This window comes from Pelophylax lessonae (assembly GCF_965119305.1).
Source record: "Pelophylax lessonae genome assembly, chromosome: 6".
NCBI lineage: Eukaryota > Metazoa > Chordata > Amphibia > Anura > Ranidae > Pelophylax > Pelophylax lessonae.
The window spans coordinates 68,322,991-68,348,061 of record NC_138773.1 but is presented as its reverse complement, the minus strand read 5'-3'; the positions used below and the strand labels follow the sequence as shown (position 1 = coordinate 68,348,061).

Genomic DNA, 25,071 nt, shown 5'->3' with positions numbered 1-25,071 from the left:
CAATGTCCGCCGCTCACTCACGATCGTCCGTGACAGTGGGAGAAAGGCGGGCGGCTGATGTCATTCTCCCCTGTGTAGAAACAGTGATCATACGGTTCTACTATGTAGGACCGTTGATCATTGTTCCTACACCTCAAGCCACAGCCAATCACAGTTAGAATCACGCCCCTAGGGACACACACAGCCCCTCCCTCTCAAAAAAAGTTAACCCCTTCACTACCAGTGTAATTTTACAGTAACAGTGCATATGTATAGCACTGATTACTGTAGTAATGTCACTGGTAACCCCAAAAGTGTCAAAAATGTCAGTCAAGGGTCCGATCTGTCAGCCCCAATGTCGCAGTCCCGCAAAAAAAATCGCAGATCGCCGCCATTACGCATTAAAGAAAAAAAAAAATGACAAAAATCTTTCCGCTTGTTAGTAAACGCGATAACTTTTGCGCAAACCAATCAAAATAGGCCTTTTGCGATTTTTTTTACCAAACATATGTAGCAGAAAACAAATTGGCCAAAAATGTTAAAAAATTTTGATTTTTACATTTTTTGGGGGGGGGGGGAATTTCATATAAAAAAATGTGAAAAATATTGTTATTTTTGCAAAATTGTCGCTCTTTTTTTGTTTATAGCGCATGATCAAAAAATCGCACAGGTGATCAAATACCACCAAAAGAAAGCTCTGTTTGTGGGAAAAAAAGGACGTCAAATTAGTTTAGGTACAGCGTCGCACGACCGCGCAATTGTCAGTTAAAGTCACGCAGTGCCGAATCGCAAAATACCCCCTGGTCAGGAAGGGGGTAAAATCTTCCGGGGCTTAAGTGGTTAAAAAATAACAAAAAATCCCATACTTCTCTTTTAATGCGTGTTTGTTTTATTTTTCTATCCTGACTGTAGTTATTTTTTTTTTTTTTTAATCATCTCAAGTGTGTGGAGTCAGTAAGGATATATCATGAGTTAACAGGAAGTATTCAGTTATCTTTGTGTAGGAATGTGAAATAACAAATACCAATTAGTCGTATCAGTGATTATCTAGTGATCGTGTTTATCTACTGTAAAGTTTAATAGGTGTTGCTTAATCTTGGTCTCTAACAACATTATATCCAGGGAAGTGTGAAGTGAGGATTAGAGGAGAGCGATTCAATATTGTGGTGTACGGGAGATACACGTCTACCAGGAAGTTTAGAAGTTATCGGAATTTAGAATCACTTGTAAGTACTACAACCAATGTCTATATATATATTTATATCAGTCATGATTCTGTCACTATCTAGAGCTGCAGCAGAGAGATGATGTTCAGGTTTTTACTTTTTAGATCCACACATATTTATTTCTATAAGTAACAAGCAGTGGAAAATGAATTGTTTGTCATTTGTGTAAACTAGCCTTTCCAAACTTTTTTTTACCCCAGTCAAAACCTTGAAATAATTTCTTGGGGAACCCCTGCTTAAACCAATTTATTTGGTGGTTAGGTGGTTAGTAGGAAAAATGTTCTCCATTTAGTGGTGGTCAGAATAAAATCCTTACAGAGAGCTCAAAATGTTATTGGTGCTATGCAGTTAGCTCATCCATTCAGCAATAGCCCTGTACCTATGCATGCACCCTAGAATGGGAGATCAATCAGCCACAAGGCAAGGAACCCCCAGCAACCTCTAAAGCAGAGGTCTCTAAAGTTTCTAAACAAAGGTCCAGTTTACTGTCCTTCAGACTTAAAGGGGGCCGGACTGTGGCCATTGGGAATAGAAAAGGTCCCAACATCAGTGGGAATAAACAATGCCTTATGTTTAGTATCAGTGGATAGGATTTGTTCCCCGTCATTAGTGTCACTGTGTCACATTTGTTGTTGTAATTGGGAGGAATTGTGCCCCATCTTTAGTGTCATTGGGAGAAATTGTGCCCCATCTTTGCTGTAATTGGGTGGAATTCTACCCCATCATTGGTGTCATTGGGAGGAATTGTGCCCCATCTTTAGTGTCACTGAGAGGAATTGTGCCCCATCTTTGGTGTAATTGGGTGGAATTCTACCCCATCATTGGTGTCATTGGGAGGAATTGTGCCCCATCTTTATTGTCACTGAGAGGAATTGTGCCCCATCTTTTGTGTAATTGGGTGGAATTCTGCCCCTTCATTTGTGTCAATAGGAGAATTATGTCCTATTGTTCGCATCAGTGGATGAAAATAGTGCCCCAAGTCCTGAATAAAATCAAAGGGCCGAATCGGGCCCCTGGGCCACAGATTGGAGACCACTGCTCTAGAAGAGCCCTGATTAAGAATGGGTGGTGTAAACTAAGTTGCACATAGATGAAAGTCTCCCATTTTGGCTGCTTTTGACCATATCAGATGATGATCTCATGTCAACGAAGTAGCTGCAGACAAGATCTGCTGGACAGATCTTGATGAAGACTGGACAGATTTTGCTGGATACCCTTACAAAAGGCTAAAAAATACCATTGGTGTCATGCTGCTGGTTCTGCCAAGTGTCATTGGCCCTACAACCATCAAATACTGTAGGAGGTCAATCAGCCACAGTTCAAGTAAACCCTAGAAAACCCTGAGGTTTCACAAAACACTGGTTAAGAATGATTGGTGTAAACTAAGGTACCTTTATACATGAGATAAAAGTCTCCCATTTTGGCTGTCAAGGGACAATCTCTTGTCTGTGGGGTGGCTGTAGACAATATCTACAGATCTTGATGGAGGAATTATTGAAATAGTTTAGAAAATGTTGTGGTGTTGGCACCCCATGGTTAGACAATACCAGGATATTCTAAAGCTTGTTGAGTCCTACCATCCTTTCCCTTAGCTGAAATAGGGATACTTATGCAACCCAAGAGATCATAGTTATAGCTGGGCCAAAAAGACATTATGAGATGGCCAGACTTTGCTTCTCGTCCAGTTGCTATCAATGTGTCTGACCAGCAAACTGATGAGCTTTATGAAGTTGGGAGCCCAAGATCACAATCTGTGTAGGAATACAGAGTATTGATTTAAAATAGCTACTCTCATATTGTATTTATCATTACATTACAATGAAAAACAAACATAAATATAATTTCATCGAATTCTTGGATGACTGCATGAATTCCTTTAAATTTCAGACAGATATTAGAAATCATAAAATATTTTCACCATTAATATAGCAAATGTTCATAATGCTGTCAACAGTCTAGCAGAACTGACCAATATGGGATTTTTCCATCTGAACAGTTTTGCGTTCTTCTTATACTTGGACATACAGTATATGCAAGGTGTTGTAGAATACCGGTAATTGTCAAGTGTCAATAATTGGAAAGTGTCAACATGCTGTAAAATGTTTGAAACAGATAGATGTGGGTGGTCGGAAACAACAGAAGAATCCTCAATGATTTATAATTCTCTTAGTTTATTTTCAACTAAACACACAAATTCCTCTGCTATATTTTCCAAATCCAAAAAAATAAAATATTTAGTATACTCACCCATCATTGTTTTACTATAGGCAGATCTGAATAGTTGGATTTCCATTGCTGGAGCCAGTAGCCCCTAAGCAACACTTCTAAGTTAGGATTACCTCTTTAGGTAGTAGGACTGCTTTCCTAACCCTTTGACTATTCCTACTGATAATGAAAAAAATATATGACCACGAATACGAATATGCCTTTTATATCTAATGGTAGATCTGGCCCTGCCAATTTGGGAGCCCTGGGTTACAACTCTGGATTACACCTTGCCCCAACCTTTGCAACCTTTCTCCACTCTTTTCCTTTACTCTTTCAGTGCCATTGAGAATTGGAGGAATTTAGTGGTTTAAGCTATGAGGAGCATGTGATGTCCTCCAAAGAGGCAGTGCCAATTGCCAGGCCCAAACACTGTCATGTGAGGAAACGTTGACCTCAACTCTGTGTACTCAACGATACAGAGTTTATGTAAGGTTGGTCAGGGTTAAGTCAGGGCTCTGACAGAGGAATTATATGTAGCACCCTTCTAGATAGGTGCTAGAGAGAAAGTATAGTTTTGGGTTCTGTCTGCTTACCAGACGGACTGCAGGTAAATCTATATTGTTCTCTGTTTACCAGAGAGCAGGATCTGTTAGTGAGGTCTGCTCATTGTGCTTGGGTGCAACTCGTTCTATTTGCAGAGTGTTTCACACTGGTCCAATACGGAGGCATATTGGACAGTTGGAGGAAACCTGACAAATGAGTGCACTGGCTTTTGATACAGCCCTGGTGATTTGGCAAAGGAAAAGTGCATATGTGCATGCTGGGATACTGTATAAAAGCCAGGCGCACATGTGCTCGGGGACATTTGGCCGGATAGTGGAGCCCTGGAGGAAGGGGGCAGCTGCCTCCCCCTCTGTGGAGGTATTGTGAGGCCTCAGGTAGTCGACCTGATGGCCTAGAGAGTGCCAGTGAGGAGCTGAACCCAGAGGCCCAGGGAAGCTGAATGAAAGGGGAGACACTGGAGGATCTAATTCTGCAGTACAGTGAGAACAGATCTGTGTCAAGGGGCCTGACCTGAGGGGGGCCATCCCTGAACCTAGAAGAGTCAGTGGACGGGTGTCAGTAAAGGGAATGCTAGTGAGTGTCCCGAAGATAATGTAGGATCACCAAGTCTATTGCTGGAGAGAAAAGAGCAAGGAGACTTAACCCTTTCCATACATGTGGCAGTATAGATAAAACAGCGCTTCTGTTTCCGCAAGCAACCCATTGAGGTTGGTGAGAGTTGTCCTTATCGATGTGAATAGTTACAGTTGGAGTATCCCACTATTCTGTTCTCCCATCCTAGTTCCAAAATAAATACTAAAAACCAATACCCCTGGACTGTTTACTGTGTGAAGAGCCATCGGGAGTAAGGAGGGATATATGTACTATTCCTTAAGTGACTGTGTGCTGGTAATAGGAGGAGGCCCGAGAAGTCATCTTACTGTAGGCCCTATGCGGACAGTGCTACATATAGGTTATAAGGGGGCTGATTTGGGCAGAGTAACTGAGTCTCTTTAAGAAGCAGGAGATTCAGCTCATTAACCACTTACCGACCAGTCACGTATCTGGTATGTTACCAAGGTTGTCATCCGTCAGTAATTATACAAACAAATCCATGGATTAATACTCACTGGGTAACATGATAGTCTTTACAGTTAAAAGTGCCATTACAAGAGAGAAGAGACAATTTGATTTTATTATTGTTTCTTTTTTTTTCACTTTTTGTTTTTTATTGTTAATTATGATATTGTGTGGATTTGCAATTTAGTGATATCAATTTATGGACAGTTTGTAAAAATCTGGGATTTTTACAACTGTCTAAAAGTATCAGGGGCTGGTAATTTCTCATGCTGTGTTGAAGTGTAAACCAGACAAACTACTTGTTATGGGTATTGTCAGTGTTTCCATATTGTGTTTATACTGTTTAAATATCAATTGTCTCGAATAGGAATTCTGTAGTTTTTCAGGTTGTCAGTAAAAAATGTGCACTGTCAGTAAATTTCCTATGTCTTGTCAGTAAAAAATGCTGCAGGAGGTTGGCAACACTGTACGTCACTCGACTTCAAGTTGTTATACCGGGATGATGTCTGCAGTTGCAGGCATCATCCCGGTACTGTCTTTTTTAGAGCTGACGGTTGGCTCTCTTGTAAAAGCAATCCCAGCAGCTAATTGGCCGCTGAATTGATTTTACAAGCAGCAGGAGGGGACGTCTCCCCCTCCCCCTCCTGCTGCATTCCATGGCTTTACTGGGATCTTCCGTCCCAGCAGGGGTTCCAATCGACCAGCTGGCGCTTTCCCTGGCTGTTTGGAAAGCCTAACAAAGATAGGCTTGGTTCTGCTCTGGGTTATGATAATCCCAAAGGAATGACCTGACATCACTTCCGGTTTACCCGGATGTAAACAACGCTATTTTCAAAAATCAAGAGCATTTGAACGCACTTATCTTGGTGTGATCAAATGCTTTTGTAGCACCCTATAAGGTAGGTGCTAGGTAAAAGCATAGTGGGCCTTGGCTGCCTAACAGCAGGGCCATAATTTTCAGCTTGGCTGTCATGTCTCCCAGGTGGGGCTGCTGAGAGGGGAGTCTCCCCACTGGCTCCATGAGAGGATTCTCATTGGGCAGTGGAGGAAACCTAATCAGTGGCTCATTCAGGCCTGTATCTATCCCAGAAGGCAGATTCTGCTGCAGAGGATTCTGGGAGTGGGTATAAGTTTGAGGGGAACGCGCCGTCTTTAGCGGGAAGCAGAGTCCCAGGAGGGAGGGTACGGCTGTCTCTCCTCCTGTCAGAAGAATCGGGTGTCTTGGGTGGCTGCCTGAGAGTCCAGAGAGAGCTGAGCTGAGCTGCAAAGAGGATCCAGTGTGCCGAGGACCAGTGGAGATAGAGGGGTTCAGTTCCAGGAAAGCATGCCAAGTTCGTGAGTACTGTGAATTGCCCCTGAGGGTCTGCCTGAACTGTAGAGGGGACCACTCCAGTGAAGGTCCCAGGGATCCAGGAGCCAGCTAGTGTCAAGGGGGGTGCCTAGTGAGAGGACCCTGAAGTGTCAGAGGGGGTGCCTAGTGAGAGGACCCTGAAGTGTCAGAGGGGGTGCCTAGTGAGAGGATCCTGAAGTGTAGAGGGGGCGCCAGCGGTTGGGCCCTGAAGAATTAAGTGTACAGTGTTAAGGGTTGCAGCAGCACAAGCAGTTACAAGGAGCTACCTCAGTCAGTGAAGGGCTGGAGGGAGCTGTTCACCAGACTTTTGAGCTAAACAGAGTGCCAGTAGTCAAATGTCCTACAGTCCTGGATCTTCTGAGTTAACCTGAGTATTAAATTCAAAATTCCAGCACAGTTCAGCAGAACAGTATCTTCAAGCGCCAGGGAGCGTTGGTCGGCATTCAGCTGGCGTCAAGACAGCGCTAATAGGGATTTTTCTGTACAGTGTCCCAGTTGAACCTAGTTAAGCCAGAGGAGTATGCCACTCATTCCCTTCTCCCATCCCCATTATAATAAACAAAACAAACCAAAGATGCCGGAATGGACATTGTCTCAGCACTCACACTTGGGTTTTCAACTTAAATGTGTTGGAAGTGTTACTGGTAACAATGGCAGACCCATATCAGGCCCAATGCCTGAAAATGTTGCTACACTTTTAAGGGCAGAGGAGGGATTTGGGGTCTTATAGAACCCAGATCTCTCCATAAAGCATTCCTGTCACAAAGGATGTTTACATTCCTTGTGACAACAAAAAAAACATGATAAAAAGAAAAGAAATTAAAAAGAGACAATGTAAAAAAAAAAAAAGTAAAGTGCCCCCATGCTCACGTGCAAAGGCAAACGCAAATGCCAGTCCCACACGCATGCAGGAATCATCCCACACATGTGAGATTTTACTGCGAACGTCTGATCATGGACAGTAAATCTAGCACCAGACCTCCTCACGATGTTTGTCGTCCTTGCACGGGTATGTGCAATTTTAAAGTGTGACATGTTTGGTATCTTTTTACTGGGAGTAAAATCATATTTTATATAAAAAAAAAAAAAATGGGTTATGTTATGTGTTTTTTTGCATTAAAATGTAAAAAAAATAGGGTTTGAAAAAGGCCAAGCAAATACCTTGTGACATAGCAAATTGCAAAACCCACCAATTTATTCTCTAGGGCCTCTGCTTTAAAAAAAAATGTATAATGTTTGGGGGTTCTAAAAATTTTCAAGCAAAAAATACTGATTGATTACATGTAAACAAAAAGTGCCAGAAAAGGCCCGGTCTTTGTCTATTTTATGACAATTCCAGTTTTAAGTGGTGTGACTTTTAACACTTGTTTCCCTTTCAGCATGATGGACAGTTCTTTGGAGTTCTGTCGCCAAAAGGAACATCTTGTCCGCACAGTGAGGACCCTGCAAGTTGCCACTCAAAATACGCTACAGAAGACAGTCCCTCTCCTCTCTTCCCAGATGGGTCTGGGGCTCCTGAAACCTTCCCATGTAAATCAGCTCTCCGAAAAGACCAGTCAGGTTTGCAGAGACCTAGAAGATGTGGGTAATTTGCTCTTATTTCGCCAGGATGAGCTTGTTCAGACAATAACGGTGCCTGGGACGGGAGGCTCTAATTCTCTTCAGTGGTGTTCAGATGGCTCTCTTTATGTATGTGGATATAATGGACCCTATATTCACTTACTAAATAGCCATGGAAAACCCAGTCAAGCCTTTTATTGTCATGATGATGACCTCTTCCTTCCAGATAGTATTGCCATGACCCGTCTTGGTTCTATAGCGGTCACTGATATCACCGAAGGTGTTGTGCGTATTCACAATCCCACCTCACATCCACCTTGGGTTAAGGTGGGTGGTCATTTCCAGTCTCCGAAAGGCATCGCTGTGGACTCATCCGGGCAGATCCTAGTTGCAGAATACATGACTGGAACAGTCAAGGCTTTCCACATAGACAGAATTCATCGAGTACATGGAGTTAAAAAGGTTTCTGGTCTTCAGGGTCCGCAGAACATATGCGCTACGTCTGATGGGGGGTTTGCAGTGTCTGAGGAGTGTGGAGATGTTAAGTTATTTACAAGCAACTTAAAGCCTTGTGGTTCCATCTCAGAAATATACCAGCATAAGTTTGGAAATCCATCAGGAATTTGTGCTGACCCCGAAGGAAACATATTAGTGGCTGATGTCCAGAAAAAGAATGTCACCCTCTTCCCAGTTAGTGGGTCCCCCATTTGTATTGTCTCCAAGGGTCTTTGCAAGCCATCAGGCCTATCATGCTCTCCATTCGGCCTCCTGTATGTGGCAGATTCTGGGGACAATTCTGTTAAGGTGTACAAGTATCGTGCAAAGCCATACTATGCTCCCATCAGTCCTAGGAAATCTGGAGATGCTCAGTCTCAGACCCCAAGGGCATAGGGGCACCTTCACCCACTGACTCATACCTTCACCACCCTTTACTGTTGTCAGAAGGGCTTTGAAATCCTGGTATAAGGAACCATATGGCCACCTTCTTGACCAGGCTGCATTGTTTAGGCTTTAGGGGCCTATTGTCCAGCCTGAATCCTGTTATATATTAGAAGGGAGATGATGACTAACCATGTCAGCTCTGACACTGACCGAGACTGAGCTTGCACAGCAGTAAGAACCAGCACTCCTGCAGGTGAACCATGTGGTAGAAGAGTATATGAGTGGATGGTGGTGGTGGGCCCTATTAGGAGAACTTGTCATTTTGCCATGAAAAGGCACAGTGGCAGATTTTCTCTATTAATTCTTCTCATATGTTTGTAGCAAATCATTTGTCATTTAAAAATTATTAATCTGGTTGTTTGCAGTGGGCGGGACCATTGTGCAAAGAGCAATGCCAGACTGATAAAGGATAGGTTTTGATTGGTTGCTGTGGTTTATGAGACATATCACTGTTATTTGAACTATTTAAGAAAGTGAATTTTCATGTAGAGTTTGCAACTGTCTGCAACTATCTGTCTGATCTGGCACAACTATATGGTATATTTCTTAGCAAATCAATGTAGTGATGATGTACAATCATAGGATGTATGCATTGTGCTTATAAGATTTTATGGGAAAGATAAATGAATGTGCTGCAATATATGTATTTTTATAGTGTATGTATGTACCTTGAACTGTATCCTGCGTATAGGGACAATAAACTCTTGTGTTACAATATAAAGTGCATCCTAGCTGTCTTGACATTTTCAATAGCAGATGGAGCTGGTAAAATTAAATGACACTATTCTCAAATGGAACAAACACAACAAACTGATGAAAATAGCAATGTACCCAACCCAATCCTTGATAACATATTTATATTTCATTTTCTTTTGCAGCAGACAAAATCGATGTTCCAGGGACAATGAAGAAAAGGATTGGGTTTACAAATTGTAGAAGAAATGTGAAAGTCTTTACAGTAGCAATCAAAGACATTCCCAAAATCAGTTTGATGTGGAATTTTTCATATCAGGTGAAGCTGGGAACATGTCACGCCATTTTTTTCAAATGGGAAATTGTAGCAAAATAATGAACAATCCAACATAAAAATCCAAAAAAATGTGATGGTATTGTCAGAAGCAACCAATCAGATCCCTGTTTCTATTTTCTAATCTGCAATACAAAGAATGTCAGCTTGCAATCTGCTATGCGTATCACAGTCATACTCACTTAGTATATATTTATTTATTTATTATTATTATTATTACATAGGATTTATATAGCGCCGACAGTTTACGCAGCGCTTTACAACTTGAGGGTAGACAGTACAAATACAATACACTTTAATACAGTAGGAATCAGAGGGACCTCCAGCAGATTGACTACCATAGGCCTCATTCACACCTCAGTGCTTTGTAGCTTGAAGCTCCAAAGCGCTGGAGGAGAAAAAATCAATTATTCTCTATGGAGTTTGTTCAAATCTCCACTCCAAGTCACCTGAATCCAAACACCTGAAGTTTAAAAAAGTTCTGGAGCTTTTATGTAGCGCAAATCGGTCAGATTTGAGCATTTTTTGGTGCGTTTTTATTCTCATTGAAATAAATGGAAATGAGCCATTTGCGTGTTTTTGTGCGCATTCGCACCATTTTCTGCTCAAATGTAAAAAATAAAATAGTAATAATATATGAATGAATAAATAAATATAAAATAAATACACAAATAGCATAATACATAAATAAATTAATAATATGTAATAATAATAATAATAATAAACACCCAAATAATAATTTATTTATTTTGTGTTAGGGTGTTTAGTTATTTTTCTTATTTTATATATTTTTTTTAAGGGTAAGGGGTAAAGTTTAGGGGTTAACATTTATTTAAATTATTAGATATTTATTTATGATTTTTATTTATTTGTGTATTTATTTTACATTTATTTATTAATTTATTATTATTATTATTATTAATAGTAAAAGTAGTAGTAGTATTAACACTCTAACCCTAACAAAAAAATAAATAAATAACAAATAAACCTAACCCCTAATCCTAACCCCAACTCCTAATCCTAACCCTAACCCTAACCCTAACCCCAACTCCTATTCCTAACCTTACCTTAAAGTGGTTATAAAGCCGCCATAGTTACTATCTTACTAAATCTTACTATAGTTCCCTGTGTTAGATAACATCATGTTCCCCAGTGTATGTGATTTATAAATAATATGCAGCGGTCTCCTCTCCTGAGAATCCAACGCTGACGTCAGCCAGGAGGAGGAGAGGAGAGGAGGACACCGGCGGGCAATCAGGTGAGCGTTGGCTCTGAAATAAGGTATTAGGCAGCATATTTTTTTATAAATCCTATACACTGAGGAATATCATATTATTTAACACATGGAACTATAATAGGAAAACGCTATAGTGAAAAACACTTATTTTTCCAGCAAGAGGGGAGGATCAGGGAGCAGATTGGAGCTGACAAGCGGGGGGTGGAGGAACACAGCGGGTTGATGGAGGCGCGTAAACTGACTACGGTGTAAGGGCACAGAAGCCATGATACACGTGGTCAGTTTACAGGGGGGAGGGCAACACCAGGCAGGATCAGCCAGGTATTTCAGGTGACAGAAAGGGCCAAATTACACAGCACAAGCACTGTGCTGTATAACATGCTTTAACCGCTTACTACCCGCCCGCCGTCAAATGATGGCGGAGCGGTGTACCTATTATCCCGGGGCGCCGTCGTATGACGGCGCACCAGAACAGCCTCTCTCCGACCGCGCTGTGTTGCTAGGACACGGCGCGATCCCGATCTCGGTAAAGAGTCAATGACATGACTCTTTACCCATGTGATCGGCTGTGTCCAATCACAGCCGGTCACATGTAAATGAGGAAGTGGCGTTATTCGGCTCTCCTCGTCTCACACTGTCAGTGTGTGAGCCGAGGAGAGCCGATCAGCTGCTCCTCCTCATAGGGGACACAGAGAAATGTAATCAGGGCACTGATCACCAGTGCCCTGATTACACAAGAGGGAATTAAACTGCTATAACTGCCCACCATCAGTGCCCACAGTGCCCCCCATCAGTGCCCACAATCAGTGCCCAGAGTGCTGCCAGTCAGTGCCCATCAGTGCCTGCTCATCACTGACTGGCAGCACTATGGGCACTGATGGTGCTGCTCATCAGTGCCGCCCATCAGTGCTCATCAGTGCCACCCGTCAGTGTCCATCAGTGCCACCCATCAGTGTCCATCAGTGCCGCCTCTCAGTGCCCATCAGTGCCGCCCGTCAGTGCCACCTCTCAGTGCCCATCAGTGCCACCTCTCAGTGCCCATCAGTGCCACCTATCAGTGCTCATCAGTGCCACCTATCAGTGCTCATCAGTGCCGCCTATCAGTGTCACCTATCAGTGCGGCATATTAGTACCTCCTCATCAGTGCCACCTCATCAGTGCCCATAAGTGCCACCTCATCAGTGCCCATAAGTGCCACCTCATTAGTGCCCATCAGTGCCGCCTCATCAACGCACATCACTGAAGGAGAAAAATGTATTTATTTTAAATAAAATTTTATTTTTTACTCACAGAAAATAAGAAAACTTTTTTTTTTTTTTTTCAAAATTTGCTGTCTTTTTTCATTTTTTTTTTTTGTAAGAAATAAAAAACACAGAGGTGATTAAATACTACCAAAAGAAAGCTCTATTTGTGTGAAAAAAATGATAAAAATGTCATATGGGTACAGTGTAGCATGACCGCGCAATTGTCATTCAAAGTGTGAGAGGGCTGAAAGCTGAAAATTGGCCTGGGCAGGAAGGGGGTGAAAGTGCACTGTAGGCAAGTGTTTAAAGGAACAGGATCCATTTTTTTAGGGTTATAAACACTTTAACTCTTATCCCTTACCCTAACAAAAAAATTATAAATGAATAATAATAATTATAAAAAAGAAATAAAAGTTAATGAAAAGGCTAAAAAACACCTAGCAACAAATGATGAAACAGATAATAGTTTTCTCTTTTGGCAAATAAAAAAACACCAAAGCTCAAACATGCTGTAAAAATGTGCAAATAAATTCACCAAAATCGCACATAAAAACGTGCAAAAAAACGCTGGAAAAATGCTCAAAGACACTAAGCTCAGATGTGAATGCAGCCTCAGCTCTGTTCCTGTGTGTTGTGTGAAGGGGGTGTGTCCCCTCCCTCCAATCAGCTCTCAGAGCTCTCCCCACTGAGCCCTGCAGAGTGTAACTTCAGCATTCTGCCCCCTTTTTTCTGAACTCTCAAACAAGCTTTATAATTTAGCACTGTGAACTGATGTAGAGAAGAGAAGACTGCAGATAGACAAATACAACATATGTAGGAGGATTTGTTTCATTTCTGTGTATCGCCCGAGGATAGTCCCTTCATTGGGTATGTGTAAAGGTTTACAACCACTCTTTTCAATTAACCTTTCTAATGTTTGTGGTAGGAATAACAGGACTAGGAGCCCAGCCCACATTCCTCTAAATTATAGGCTTACCCACTCACTTATCTCTACACCATATTGACACCATCAACACTAACTGTAGGACACTGGGCGGTTTCTTAGCGGCACTAAAGTCAGTAGGAGGGGCCATTATCAGTCAGGGTTATCAGGAGTCAAAGCCTGTTCTGCCGTTACTACCAGTTTGTAAGTATTCAAAATGTATTTTATATATATATATATATATATATATATATATATATATATATATATATATATATATATATATATATGTGTATTTGTGAGTCTGTATATATTACTGCTATTATATGTATGTAAAATGTAAAAAACATATACTGTATATATGTTGACAAGGGTTACTGACCCCAAAATCAATTTCATTTTTTGTTCTTTTGCTTTTAAAAGATAATGCTAATTTCAACCAAACATCAACGTACCTATAAGAAGTGACCCTAAAATTCTATTCAGGTACATAGTCCTAATTCCAAAAAGTACCTTCTATTGTGCTCAGCTTCTACACCATCTGTTTTAACCCCTCAAAACCCAGCCCCATTCAGGTAAATTGGTTGCCTTTGGTAACCGCAACTGGGGAGATTATTTAGCCACGATTTCTTATCACTTTCTGTAGCGGTGACAGTGGTCACAAGAGACAAGAGTTGGAATCACTCAGAAAGGGCACTGACAGCAATAATAAAAACCTGACAGAAGGTTTAATCCTTTTCACATTCTATCCAAAACAACAATGAAAAAAATGAATGCTAAAGATTCATCTTAAAATTAAGAATACAAAAAAATGTGCAAATGACTTGTTCTGTCATTATAATGTGTGACTTATAACCAGCAGGCAGTTTATTGATGAACCAAGGGGCAATCTCAAAGTAGGTCCCTCTAAGAACTCATTCCGCCTGGTGCTGACACCCAGAGTCCATGAATGAGCACCTTGTTTGTGCGGCTTTAGCCAACAGATACCGCTTGCAAGCAGCCAATTCCTATCTATTCGGAAGCAGCTGCTCGTCCCAATTTGACAGCCATACAGCCGCTGCATTTCAACAGCCATGAATGGGCTTCCTGCAGGCAACATCTGGTATCTAAAGCCACACAAACATGGTGCTCATTCATGGACTATGGGTGCCAGCGCTGGTCTAAGTAAGGCCTTAAAGCAGGGATTCCCAAACTATGGCCCTCCAGTTGTTCAGGAACTACAATTCCCATCATGCCTAGTCATGTATGTGAATGTCAGGGTTTTACAATGCCTCATGGGATGTGTAGTTCTGCAACAGCTGCAGGGCCATAGTTTGGGAATGCCTGCCTTAAAGTATCCCGTTATGAGATAAATAGGGGCTGGTGAGAAAAGGTAAAGAAATCAGATGTCCTAGGCTCAGTTCGCACTATCGTGTTGCACACACAGGAACACATGCTACTTGCATTGGTGCGATGAAGTGTGGATGTAGTGTCATTCATTCAGAATCGCACCCCAATGCAGCTTGCAGACTGACATGCATTACAGTGCAATATTCGCCAACGCATAACATGCATTACACTGGCAGAAATGGTGCAGATCTGCATTCATGGACATTGAGGTGCATTACCAGCCCATTCATTTGGAACAGGATCTCTGATGTTCTTTAACGCAATGCATTCCAGTAGCAGAGTGTGAGCCTTATGTTGCTACTTCTGGTCCAGTGACTAAAAATATGGAAATCAGAGGGTCATGATGACCAGAAGTCAGCAATGACAAGCTCCAAGTTTCTCTTATGGTTGAATATTGCCCTTGACCTAGGTGTAGACCATTTACGTACCTCCTAAAGCCTGGCTGGAAAACTCCCAGCAATGTCATCATCCTATACTGCCTTGTTGCTAGGACATTATGACCAGATGACAGCAATGATAAACTCCAAGTTTCTTTTACGGTTTAATAATGCCCTTGCTATAGGTGTAGACCAGCCTCTTGAGATTGTCTATTATTTTTAATGGTGCCTTGACTGAAAAAAGGTTGAGACACACTGGTGTACACCATTTATGTACCTCCTGAAGCCTGGCTGGAAAACTCCCAGAAATGTCATCATGCTATCCTGCCTTGTTGGTAAGACATTATGACCAACAAGGCATATAGTGTATGGCCAGCTTAACTTTACCTGCTGGTATAAAAATTTGATGCGATATCTAAATCGAAATACTTTCAAACTTGAAGGAGTTTACAAGTCCTGATGAAGAGGGAGCGTGTGAAACACGTAGTATTTTTTTTATCTTGTAATATTTAAATAGCAGTATCTGGTTTCGATCACCATTGGTGTGGCACCCTTATGGCTATCTACTAGATTTCTTCCAGGACCTCCTTTTGTTTGAAGGTTCTTCATTGTATGGGTGCAGCCTCACTGAAGCGTGAATAATGAGACTTCCATTCACAATACCAGACACATTAGGAGATTATATGTATACATACAGTATGTAAAGTGATCACCTGGCACACCATCAGTATCAAGTAAATCTTTATTTGCCACCACAAAAGTGATGTTTTGGTCCCACAGGCAGGGGCAATACAAATAAGACGTTTTCCTGGGGTGGCATTTTTGAGGGGGTGGCCTCTGAACCGGGATGATGTTTGACATCACTTCTGGTTTACTCGGGAACCATTGGCGCCAGTTTTTAAAATCAAAAGCATTCAAAAACACCAATATTGGTGTTTTGAATGCTTTTAAGTGCATAGGAGGGATTTGGGGCCTTATAGACCCCAGATCTCTCCATAAAAAGAGTACCTGTCGCTGCCTGTTGCTGTCACAAGAACGTTGTGACAGCAATAAAAGTGATTAAAAAAAAAATTAAAACAGTGTAAAAAAAAAAAAAAAGTTAACTATTAATTAAAAAAAAAAAAAAAAAAAAGAAAGACACCACCCCCCATCCTCCCATGTCTGCATGCAAAGTCGGAAACGGGTGTCGTTCCTGCACACACGCAAACCGCAATAATGCCACACATGTTAGGTATCGCTGTGAACGTCAGATCATGAGCAGTAATTCTAGAAGCAGACTTCCTTTGTAAAGCTAAAGTGGTAACCTGTAAAGACTTTTAAAGCGTCGCCTATGAATAATAAAATTTACATTGTTTTTCGCAGTTGTACACGCGTGCGCAATTTTTGGAGTGGGACCAAGTTTAGATTTCTAACTGTGGTGCTTTGCTTGGGGGAAGACAGAGATCTGTGTTCCTGCTGAGCAGAAACACAAGATCTCCATCTTCCCCTCTCATAGAACGGCGATCTGCCTTGTTTACATAGACAGACCACCGTTCTGCCTCTCTCGGGATTGATTGCGGGGTGCCAGCAAATATCGGGTCAGCTGGACCCACTGATTGGCTGTGGTTACGGGTCGTGTGTGCACCCCAGACCCTGAACTAGAAATCACGTACAGGTACATGATTTCGCCCCCAGGAGGGCTGCCCTGTCGCAGTTTATATGCGAGGGGCGGTCTGGAAAAGGATAATTACAACCTTAATCAGACATAGAACCTGTGTAATTAATATGTGTTTGAGTTTAAAGGGATGAGGTGGCAACCCTAGCGCTGGCACCATCCAACACCAGAGCTGACTCAGGCTGGGTTCACAGTAGCTGTGGTGTGGGTCACAGCAGGGGTCCGGTGCGTCCCGTTCACTGTTTCAGGTGCGAATCAGGTTCAGATTTTTGCCTTAATTTGGACCTGAAATTGACTAAAAGACGCACAGGACCCTTTCCAGTGACCTGCGTGGCCGCTCTGGAGCTGTGTAAATGGGCTCCATTGAGAAATTTCCGCATCCAATTCACATACGTGTGAACCCAGCCTCAAGGTGGACTACTGCAATGGGTTATCAGTATGGACCTGCATGTTTAACCACTTTAGCCTCACATGGAGGCTACTGCGGCAAAGTGCCGCGATCCCGACCAGCGACGTAGACCTACGTCGCTGGACTCCGCCCCATGTGGGCGGCGCTCGCGCGCCGCCGGAGGCTCGCTCCCGCTGTGTTCATTCACAGCGGGAGTCGGGCCAGGGGAGGAGCAGCGGCGAATGCCGCTGCTCTGCCCCGATCGTCGGGGATCGAGTCTGGAGATCCGCCCGCTGTGTGTAAACACAGCGGGCGGATCTCCATAGTGACAGGGACTGACAGATCGGAGTGTTCAGCATAGCTGGACATCCGATCTGTCCTTCTGTCACACAGTCGCCTCCCCCCCCACACGTCAGTAAGCACCAGGCATACATTAACCCCTCCCTCTCCAATAAAATTAACCCCTTCCCTGCCAGTGTCATTTTTACAGTAACAGTGCATATATATAGCACTGATTACTGTAAAAATGTCACTGGTACGTGTCCGCCGCAATGTCGCAGTCCCGCAAAAAAAATCGCAGATCACCGCCATTACGCGTTAAAAAAAAAACACCAAAAATGACAGAAATCTTTCCCTTAGTTAGTAAACGCAATAACTTTTGCGCAAACCAATCAAAATACGCTTATTGCAATTTTTTTTACTAAACATAGGTAGCATAAAACAAATTGGCCAAAAATTAAAATAAAATTTGATTTTTACATTTTTTTTTGGGGGAATTTCATATAAAAAAATGTGAAAAATATTGTTATTTTTTTCAAAATAAGCTCTTTTTTTTGTTTATAGCGCAAAAAGTAAAAATCGCACAGGTGATCAAATACCACCAAAAGAAAGCTCTGTTTGTGGGAAAAAAAAGGACGTAAATTTCGTTTGGGTACGGCGTCGCACGACCGCGCAATTGTCAGTTAAAGTCGCACAGCGCCGAATCGCAAAAAGTGGCCTGGACGGAAGACAGCAAAATCCTCCGGTGGTAAAGTGGTTAACTTGCTGGGGGTGGTTGGCTTATTAAACTTCACCCATAATGGACAAGTGACAGTACCTCTTTATAACCCCCTCCAGAGGAGGGCAAGATAATGGTGTTTGCTCATCACAAACCCTAAAAGTAATAATGACATTTAGAATCCCCCCAATAAAAAGCCAGACACAATTGGAGAAGCACTCGTTTAATTGTTGGTATTGCCCTATACTGAGACACAATAATGTATTCAGCCATCCTTTCTCCCGGAACAAAGAGACACTGTGCATAGTTTTCCCCGGACACTTTAGACAGCGGACCGCGTCACTTAGTTACGGAAGTGGAGAAACCGGAAGTGGCTGAAAATGTCAGTCTGCGGGGACAGTGACCTCCTAATGCCACTAATTAACCTTTAGAGTGCCTGGACGGGGATGTGCCAGTGCACAGAGGAGAGGCCGGGCATTCTGTGAACTCAGGTGAGGGGGGCTTTATGTGCACAGGATTGTACTTACTGGGGTGAGACCTGTAGCTGGGGAACTACATGTCCCAGCAAGCCTTGTGTTCCAGTGTCATTTATTACACAGAGCTGCATTTCACACAGAGCCTGGTTGTCAGATGATTGTATTGGAATGCTGGACACACACACAATCACTTTCAGGCAGATTAACCAACTTTTAATTGCAAGAACGAGTAAACAGGTGCAGACACCCACACACCAACAGATATGAGAGTCATATAGAATTTGTTGATGGCAGGTTGATGCGTCATTTGTGAGTTTTTGCAATCAATAGCGGGTTAAAATCTGCCAAAAATTGTGTACGTGAGCAGCGCGGTCATATCGTATGATTGTCTGATGATTGGTGGGGGGGCTTAAAGAGGAGCTCCAGTCTGTGCAAAAGAAAATAAAAGTCAGCAGCTACAAATACTGTGACTGCTGACTTTTAACCACTTAAGCCCCGGAAGATTTTACCCCCTTCCTGACCAGGGCCTATTTTGCGATTCGGCACTGAGGGACTTTAACCACTTAAGCCCCGGAGGATTTGGCTGCTAAACGACCAGAGGGCATTTTGCGATTCGGCACTGCGTGACTTTAACGGACAATTGCGCGGTCGTGCGACGCTGTACCGAAACGAATTTGGCGTCCTTTTTTTCCCACAAACAGAGCTTTCTTTTGGTGGTATTTGATCACCTGTGCGATTTTTTGATCACGCGCTATAAACAAAAAAAGAGCGTAAATTTTGCAAAAATAGCAATATTTTTCCCTTTTTTTTATATGAAATTCCCCCAAAAAAAAATGTAAAAATCAAAATTTTTTAATATTTTCGGCCAATTTGTTTTATGCTACCTATGTTTGGTAAAAAAAAATCGCAAAAAGCGTATTTTGATTGGTTTGCGCAAAAGTTATTGCGTTTACTAACAAAGGGAAAGATTTTTGTCATTTTTGTTGTTTTTTTTTTTAACGCGTAATGGCGGCGATCTGCGATTTTTTTTGCGGTACTGCGACATTGCGGCGGACAGATCGGACCCTTGACTGACATTTTTGACACTTTTGGGGTTACCAGTGACATTTCTACAGTAATCAGTGCTATACATATGCACTGTTACTGTAAAAATGCACTGGTAGTGAAGGGGTTAACTTTATTTGAGAGGGAGGGGCTGTGTGTGTCCCTAGGGGCGTGATTCTAACTGTGATTGGCTGTGGCTTCAACTGTATGCAGAGTGATCAATGGATCTACATAGTAGATCCATGTGATCAGCTCTCATACAGAGAGGAGAATGACAGGCAGCTTGTTTACACAAGCTGCCTGACTATCTCCCTCTCCCCCGCCGATCGCAGAGTGGCCGGCGGCGATCGGGTCCGCCGGTCACGCGCGCGGGGGGGTCCGTGACCACGCGGGAGCGGGAGCGCGCCTCCGGCGGCGCGCGCTCGCTCCCTAAACCCTCACAGGCGAGCGACGTAGACCTACGTCACTTTGCCTGTGAGGGGCTGACCGCCCACGTAGATAGTCGTGCGGCGGTCGGCAAGTGGTTAACGGACAATTGCGCGGTCGTGCGACGCTGTACCTAAACGAATTTGACGTCCTTTTTTTCCCCACAAACAGAGCTTTCTTTTGGTGGTATTTGATCACCTGTGCGATTTTTTGATCATGCGCTATAAACAAAAAAAGAGCGTCAATTTTGCAAAAATAACAATATTTTTCAAATTTTTTATATGAAATTCCCCCCAAAAAATGTAAAAATCAAATTTTTTTAACATTTTCGGCCAATTTGTTTTATGCTACATAAGTTTGGTAAAAAAAATCGCAAAAAGCTTATTTTGATTGGTTTGCGCAAAAGTTATCGCGTTTACTAACTAAGGGAAAGATTTTTGTTGTTTTTTTTTTTAACAAGTAATGGCGACGATCTGCGATTTTTTTTTTTTTTTTGGCGGTACTGCGACATTGCGGCGGACAGATCGGACCCTTGACTGACATTTTTGACACTTTTGGGGTTACCAGTGACATTTCTACAGTAATCAGTGCTATACATATGCACTGTTACTGTAAAAATTACACTGGCAGTGAAGAGGTTAACTGTATTGGAGAGGGAGGGGTTAAGTGTGTCCCTAGGGGCGTGCTTCTAACTGTGATTGGCTGTGGCTACTGGTGTAAGAACAGAGATCAACGGTCCTACATAGTAGAACCGTCTGATCTCCATTCTTACACAGGGAAGAATGACAGGCGGCTTTGTTTACATTAGCCGCCTGCCTTTCTTCCGGTGTCACGGACAATCGCGAGTGCCCGGCGGGGTCCATGACTGCGCAGGAGCGCGCCTTCGGCGGCGCGCGCTCGCTGCCTAGAAGCCTCACAGGCTAGCGAGGTAAACCTACGTCGCTCTGCCTGTGAGGGGCTGACCGCCGCAGTAAATAGTTGTGCGGCGGTCGGCAAGTGGTTAATATAAGGACACTTAACCTGTCTCCAGGGATCCAGCGATGTCGGCACCCTGAGCCGATTCGTCAGTCAGCTTCGGGTGCAAGCGCCGGCATCTTCACTAGGGGAAACCGCCAGCGAAGCTTTCAGGCTTCACAGCCGGTTTCCTACTGCGCATGGGCAAGCCACGCTGCGCTTTCTGACTGGTCCCTCTGTCTTCTGGGACCCGTGTGTCTCCAAAAAGGAAGGGGGAGGGGCCAGGAAATACTCAGAGTTTGCCACCCCCCCCCCCAAAAAAAAGTGCCAAATGTGACAGAGGACGGGACCAGGGTGCAAACAGTCAGGACTTGCCATTTTGGGTGGAGCTCCGCTTTAATTTAGAACTGAATGCACACGTTTTTTTCCTTTTTGATAAAGTAAGAAAGAGTTATAATATAATCCCTGTTGCTTTTTTTTGCTATCTGTTGTCCCATTCAGGGGATTTTCCTTCACTTCCTGTCCCATAGCCAAAGCAGGAAGTAACAACAAATCCCTGCAAAATAAGGGAATCCCTGGCTGTCACCTGAATTAATGTTCACATTGGAAGATTTCTTCTGTTTTCATGTGTTGGTGACAACCCAAATTTTGGGATTTTCCTTGACTTTCAGTGATAATGGTAAACAAGACAAATAGAGAATAGAGTGAATCTCCCGAATGGGAGATACAGACTGCAATAAGAACCTGACAGGGGTTCCAATCTTTCTTTAATGTAAACAAATAATGTGCTTTAACCACTTAAGCCCCGGAAGATTTTACCCCCATTCCGACCAGGGGGTATTTTGCGATTCGGCACTGCGTGACTTTAACGGACAATTGTGCGGTCGTGCGACGCTGTACCTAAACAAATTTGGCGTCCTTTTTTTCCCACAAACAGAGCTTTCTTTTGGTGGTATTTGATCACCTGTGCGATTTTTTGATCACGCGCTATAAACAAAAAAAGAGCGTCAATTTTGCAAAAATAGCAATATTTTTCACATTTTTTTTATATGAAATTCCCCCAAAAAAAAATTTAAAAATCAAAATTTTTTTACTTTTTCGGCCAATTTGTTTTATGCTACCTATGTTTGGTAAAAAAAATCGCAAAAAGCGTATTTTGATTGGTTTGCGCAAAAGTTATCGCGTTTACTAACAAAGGGAAAGATTTCTGTCATTTTTGTTGTTTTTTTTTTTAACGTGTAATGGCGGCGATCTGCGATTTTTTTTTGCGGTACTGCGACATTGGGGCGGACAGATCGGACCCTTGACTGACATTTTTGACACTTTTGGGGTTACCAGTGACATTTCTACAGTAATCAGTGCTATATATATGCACTGTTACTGTAAAAATACACTGGTAGTGAAGGGGTTAACTTTATTTGGGAGGGAGGGGCTGTGTGTATCCCTAGGGGCGTGCTTTCTACTGTGATTGGCTGGGGCTTGAGCTGTATGGACACTGATCAACGGATCTACATACTAGATCCGAGTGATCAGTATCCTAACAGCAAGGAGAATGACAGGTGGCTTATTTACACAAGCTGCCTGACATTCTCCCTCTCCCCCGCCGATCGCCGAGTGACCGGCGGACATCGGGTCCGCCGGTCACACGCGCGGGGGGGTCCGTGACCACGCGGGAGCGGGAGCGCGCCTCCGGGGGCGCGCGCTCGCTTCCTAGACCCTCACAAGCTAGAGACGTAGCCCTACGTCACTTTGCCTGTGAGGGGCTGACTGCCGACGTAGATCGGCGTTAGGCAGTCGGCAAGTGGTTAAGGCGCCGTTCGCATCTAGGCGTTGCTATTTTTACAGGTGTTTTTGGAGCGCTTTTGCAGCTTTTTGTGCAAGCGCTTTGAGTTGACCAGTGACCAATGAAAAGCAGTAAAACGCCTGTAATCTGCCAAAAAAGAAACTTATGCAGTTTTTTGAGTGACGGGTGTTTTCCTTAAAGCGGAGTTCCACCCAAAAGTGGAACTTCCGCTTTAGGTAGTCCTAACCCCCTGACATGCCACATTTGGCATGTCATTTTTTTTGGAGGGGGGTACCTAGTTTTGACAGGTACCCAAACCTTTTTATTTTCTTTTTTTGTCCTCGCTCCGGACAAGGGACAACTTTAAGAAAAGAAAGAAAGAAGGAAAAAAAAATAAAAATTAAAAATAAATTTTACCTTTCCTTGTGGCCTTCCGAGGTTCAGCCTCGGCAAGAAGACCTCTTATGGGCTGTAAATCTCCCTCGATGGTGGGTTCCCCTTGGTGCTGGGGCCCTAAGGAGTAAACAAAATAATTAAAGAGTCGAGAGTGGAAGGACCATAGGCAAGTCCCCATAAGAGAGATACAGACATCCAGGAGAAGGGACCCCCCATTAATCAGGAGAGACGGAGACCACCCAATAAGGACACGAACGGCGCTGGGATAAGAGGAACCAAAGGCACTGAGGGTCAAGTGATACAGGCGTATTATTTACCTCACTAAGGTGAGCATTTAGGACACTTAGAAGTGTATTCACTGAAGAAACCCAAGACATGGAAAGTAAAGGTGGAGGAAGATATAGTAAATCACTACGGATCACCTTGAATTTATTTATTTTTAGTTTTATTTGGACACTTATATATTATTTGGCACTAATTGTTTTGTTTAAGACTCAAACAGAAGCACTCTTTATTGAATATTTATTTATTGGCGCACCTGGTCACTTTAGAAAATAAGCACTTTATATGTTTAATTGGATAAAAGGCACTTCATATCTATTTATTATTTACCAGCACGAATTAATTGAATTTGAGGTGATGCACAAAAGCACTTTATAATCATTTAAATACAATACCCCTCTTCACCTGTAATATAGACTTTTATAGAAGCACACCAGCACTTTAAATATATATATATTATTGATTGTTTTATTATGAAGATATTTAAAAGAAAAAATAGAGTGTTACACTAATATAGCGTTTATATACTTACTATTTGGGACTAGAAGAAAAGTGAATGTATGAGCAAGAAGTTCAACACCCTGAAGCGCAATACAACCCCCTACAGATTAGATTTGATTGATTAAATAGATTAATTAAGAGATGTTATATACAGTACGTGATAACTTTTGTGCAAACCAATTAATATACACTTATTTGGATTTTTCTTTTACTAAAAATATGTAGCAGAATACATATTGGCCTAAATTGATGAAACAAGTAGATTTTTTAAATTTTTTTATTAGGTGTTTTTTTTTATAGAAGAAAGCTCTGTTTGTGTGTCCGTTAAAGTAACGCAGTGCCGTATCGCAAAAAAATGGCCTGGTCTTTAAGGGGGTAAATCCGGACCAGAAGTGGTTAAGCATCCGTACCCTGGTGTGCTTGTTTATTTAATGGAGCCTTATGTCTCTTGTGCATTAAAGTATTCTTTCCTGCCTGTTTGCAATGTACACTGAGGTGCGCATGGGCAGCACAATGTACAATTTCTGCATCTGCCAAGATAAATGATTTCCCACACATGTGCAGGAGCGATGTCATGTCGGTCTGACTGATCCAAATGCTTTAAAGGGAGACTCCAGTCAGAAATGAACATTTTCCTATTAATAGCATGTTAAATATCTTTATCTTTGATATTATTCATTTTCTGGCTAGCTGGTTGTCTAGCTTAGCTTACCCCCTTCATGCTATTCATCACTGCGTTATTTTACCTGGTAATTGCACAGTCATGCAACGTTGTACCCAAATGAAATTTCTATAATTTTTTTCACACAAACACAGCTTTCTTTTTGTGGTATTTTATTACCACTGGGTTTATTATTTTTGCAGTATAAACAAAAAAAGACTAACATTTTTTCTGCTATATAACATATCCAATAAAAAATCTAATTTCTTCATAAAGTTTGGCCAAAATGTATTCTACTACATGTCTTTGATATAAAATCCCAATAAGTGTATATTGATTGGTTTGCCTGAAAGTTATAGTGCTTTCAAACTATGCTATATACACTATATTACGAGAAGTATTGGGACGCCTGCCTTTTCACGCA

General features: G+C 42.4%; 2 protein-coding genes across 4 annotated transcripts in view; both read left to right on the top strand.

The window, feature by feature from the left end:
* Positions 1-1,099: 1,099 nt before the first annotated feature.
* On the top strand, positions 1,100-8,878 carry NHLRC4 (NHL repeat containing 4). Its single transcript, XM_082261339.1, has 2 exons — positions 1,100-1,205; positions 7,767-8,878. The coding sequence occupies exon 2, from the start codon at positions 7,768-7,770 to the stop codon at positions 8,836-8,838; it is 1,071 nt and encodes a 356-aa protein (XP_082117465.1). The 5' UTR covers positions 1,100-1,205; position 7,767; the 3' UTR covers positions 8,839-8,878.
* Positions 8,879-13,432: 4,554 nt separating this feature from the next.
* The window catches only part of PIGQ (phosphatidylinositol glycan anchor biosynthesis class Q), a 59,117-nt gene continuing 47,478 nt past the window's right edge, over positions 13,433-25,071 (top strand). Inside the window, exon 1 of one of the 3 annotated variants that reach the window (XM_082261078.1) lies at positions 13,433-13,523. Coding sequence is in view for 1 of the 3 variants with exons in the window: in XM_082261076.1 (XP_082117202.1) it covers positions 21,650-21,653 (4 nt within the window). In the remaining 2 variants the exon portion in view is untranslated. Of the gene's footprint in view, positions 13,524-18,483; positions 18,616-21,543; positions 21,654-25,071 lie in introns of those variants that run through there. The other 2 variants (XM_082261077.1, XM_082261076.1) reach the window with 2 other exon arrangements.

Bases quoted from the DNA above. Each gene is read 5' to 3' on its own strand.
- NHLRC4 (XM_082261339.1), top strand. From the start codon at position 7,768: ATGATGGACAGTTCTTTGGAGTTCTGTCGCCAAAAGGAACATCTTGTC.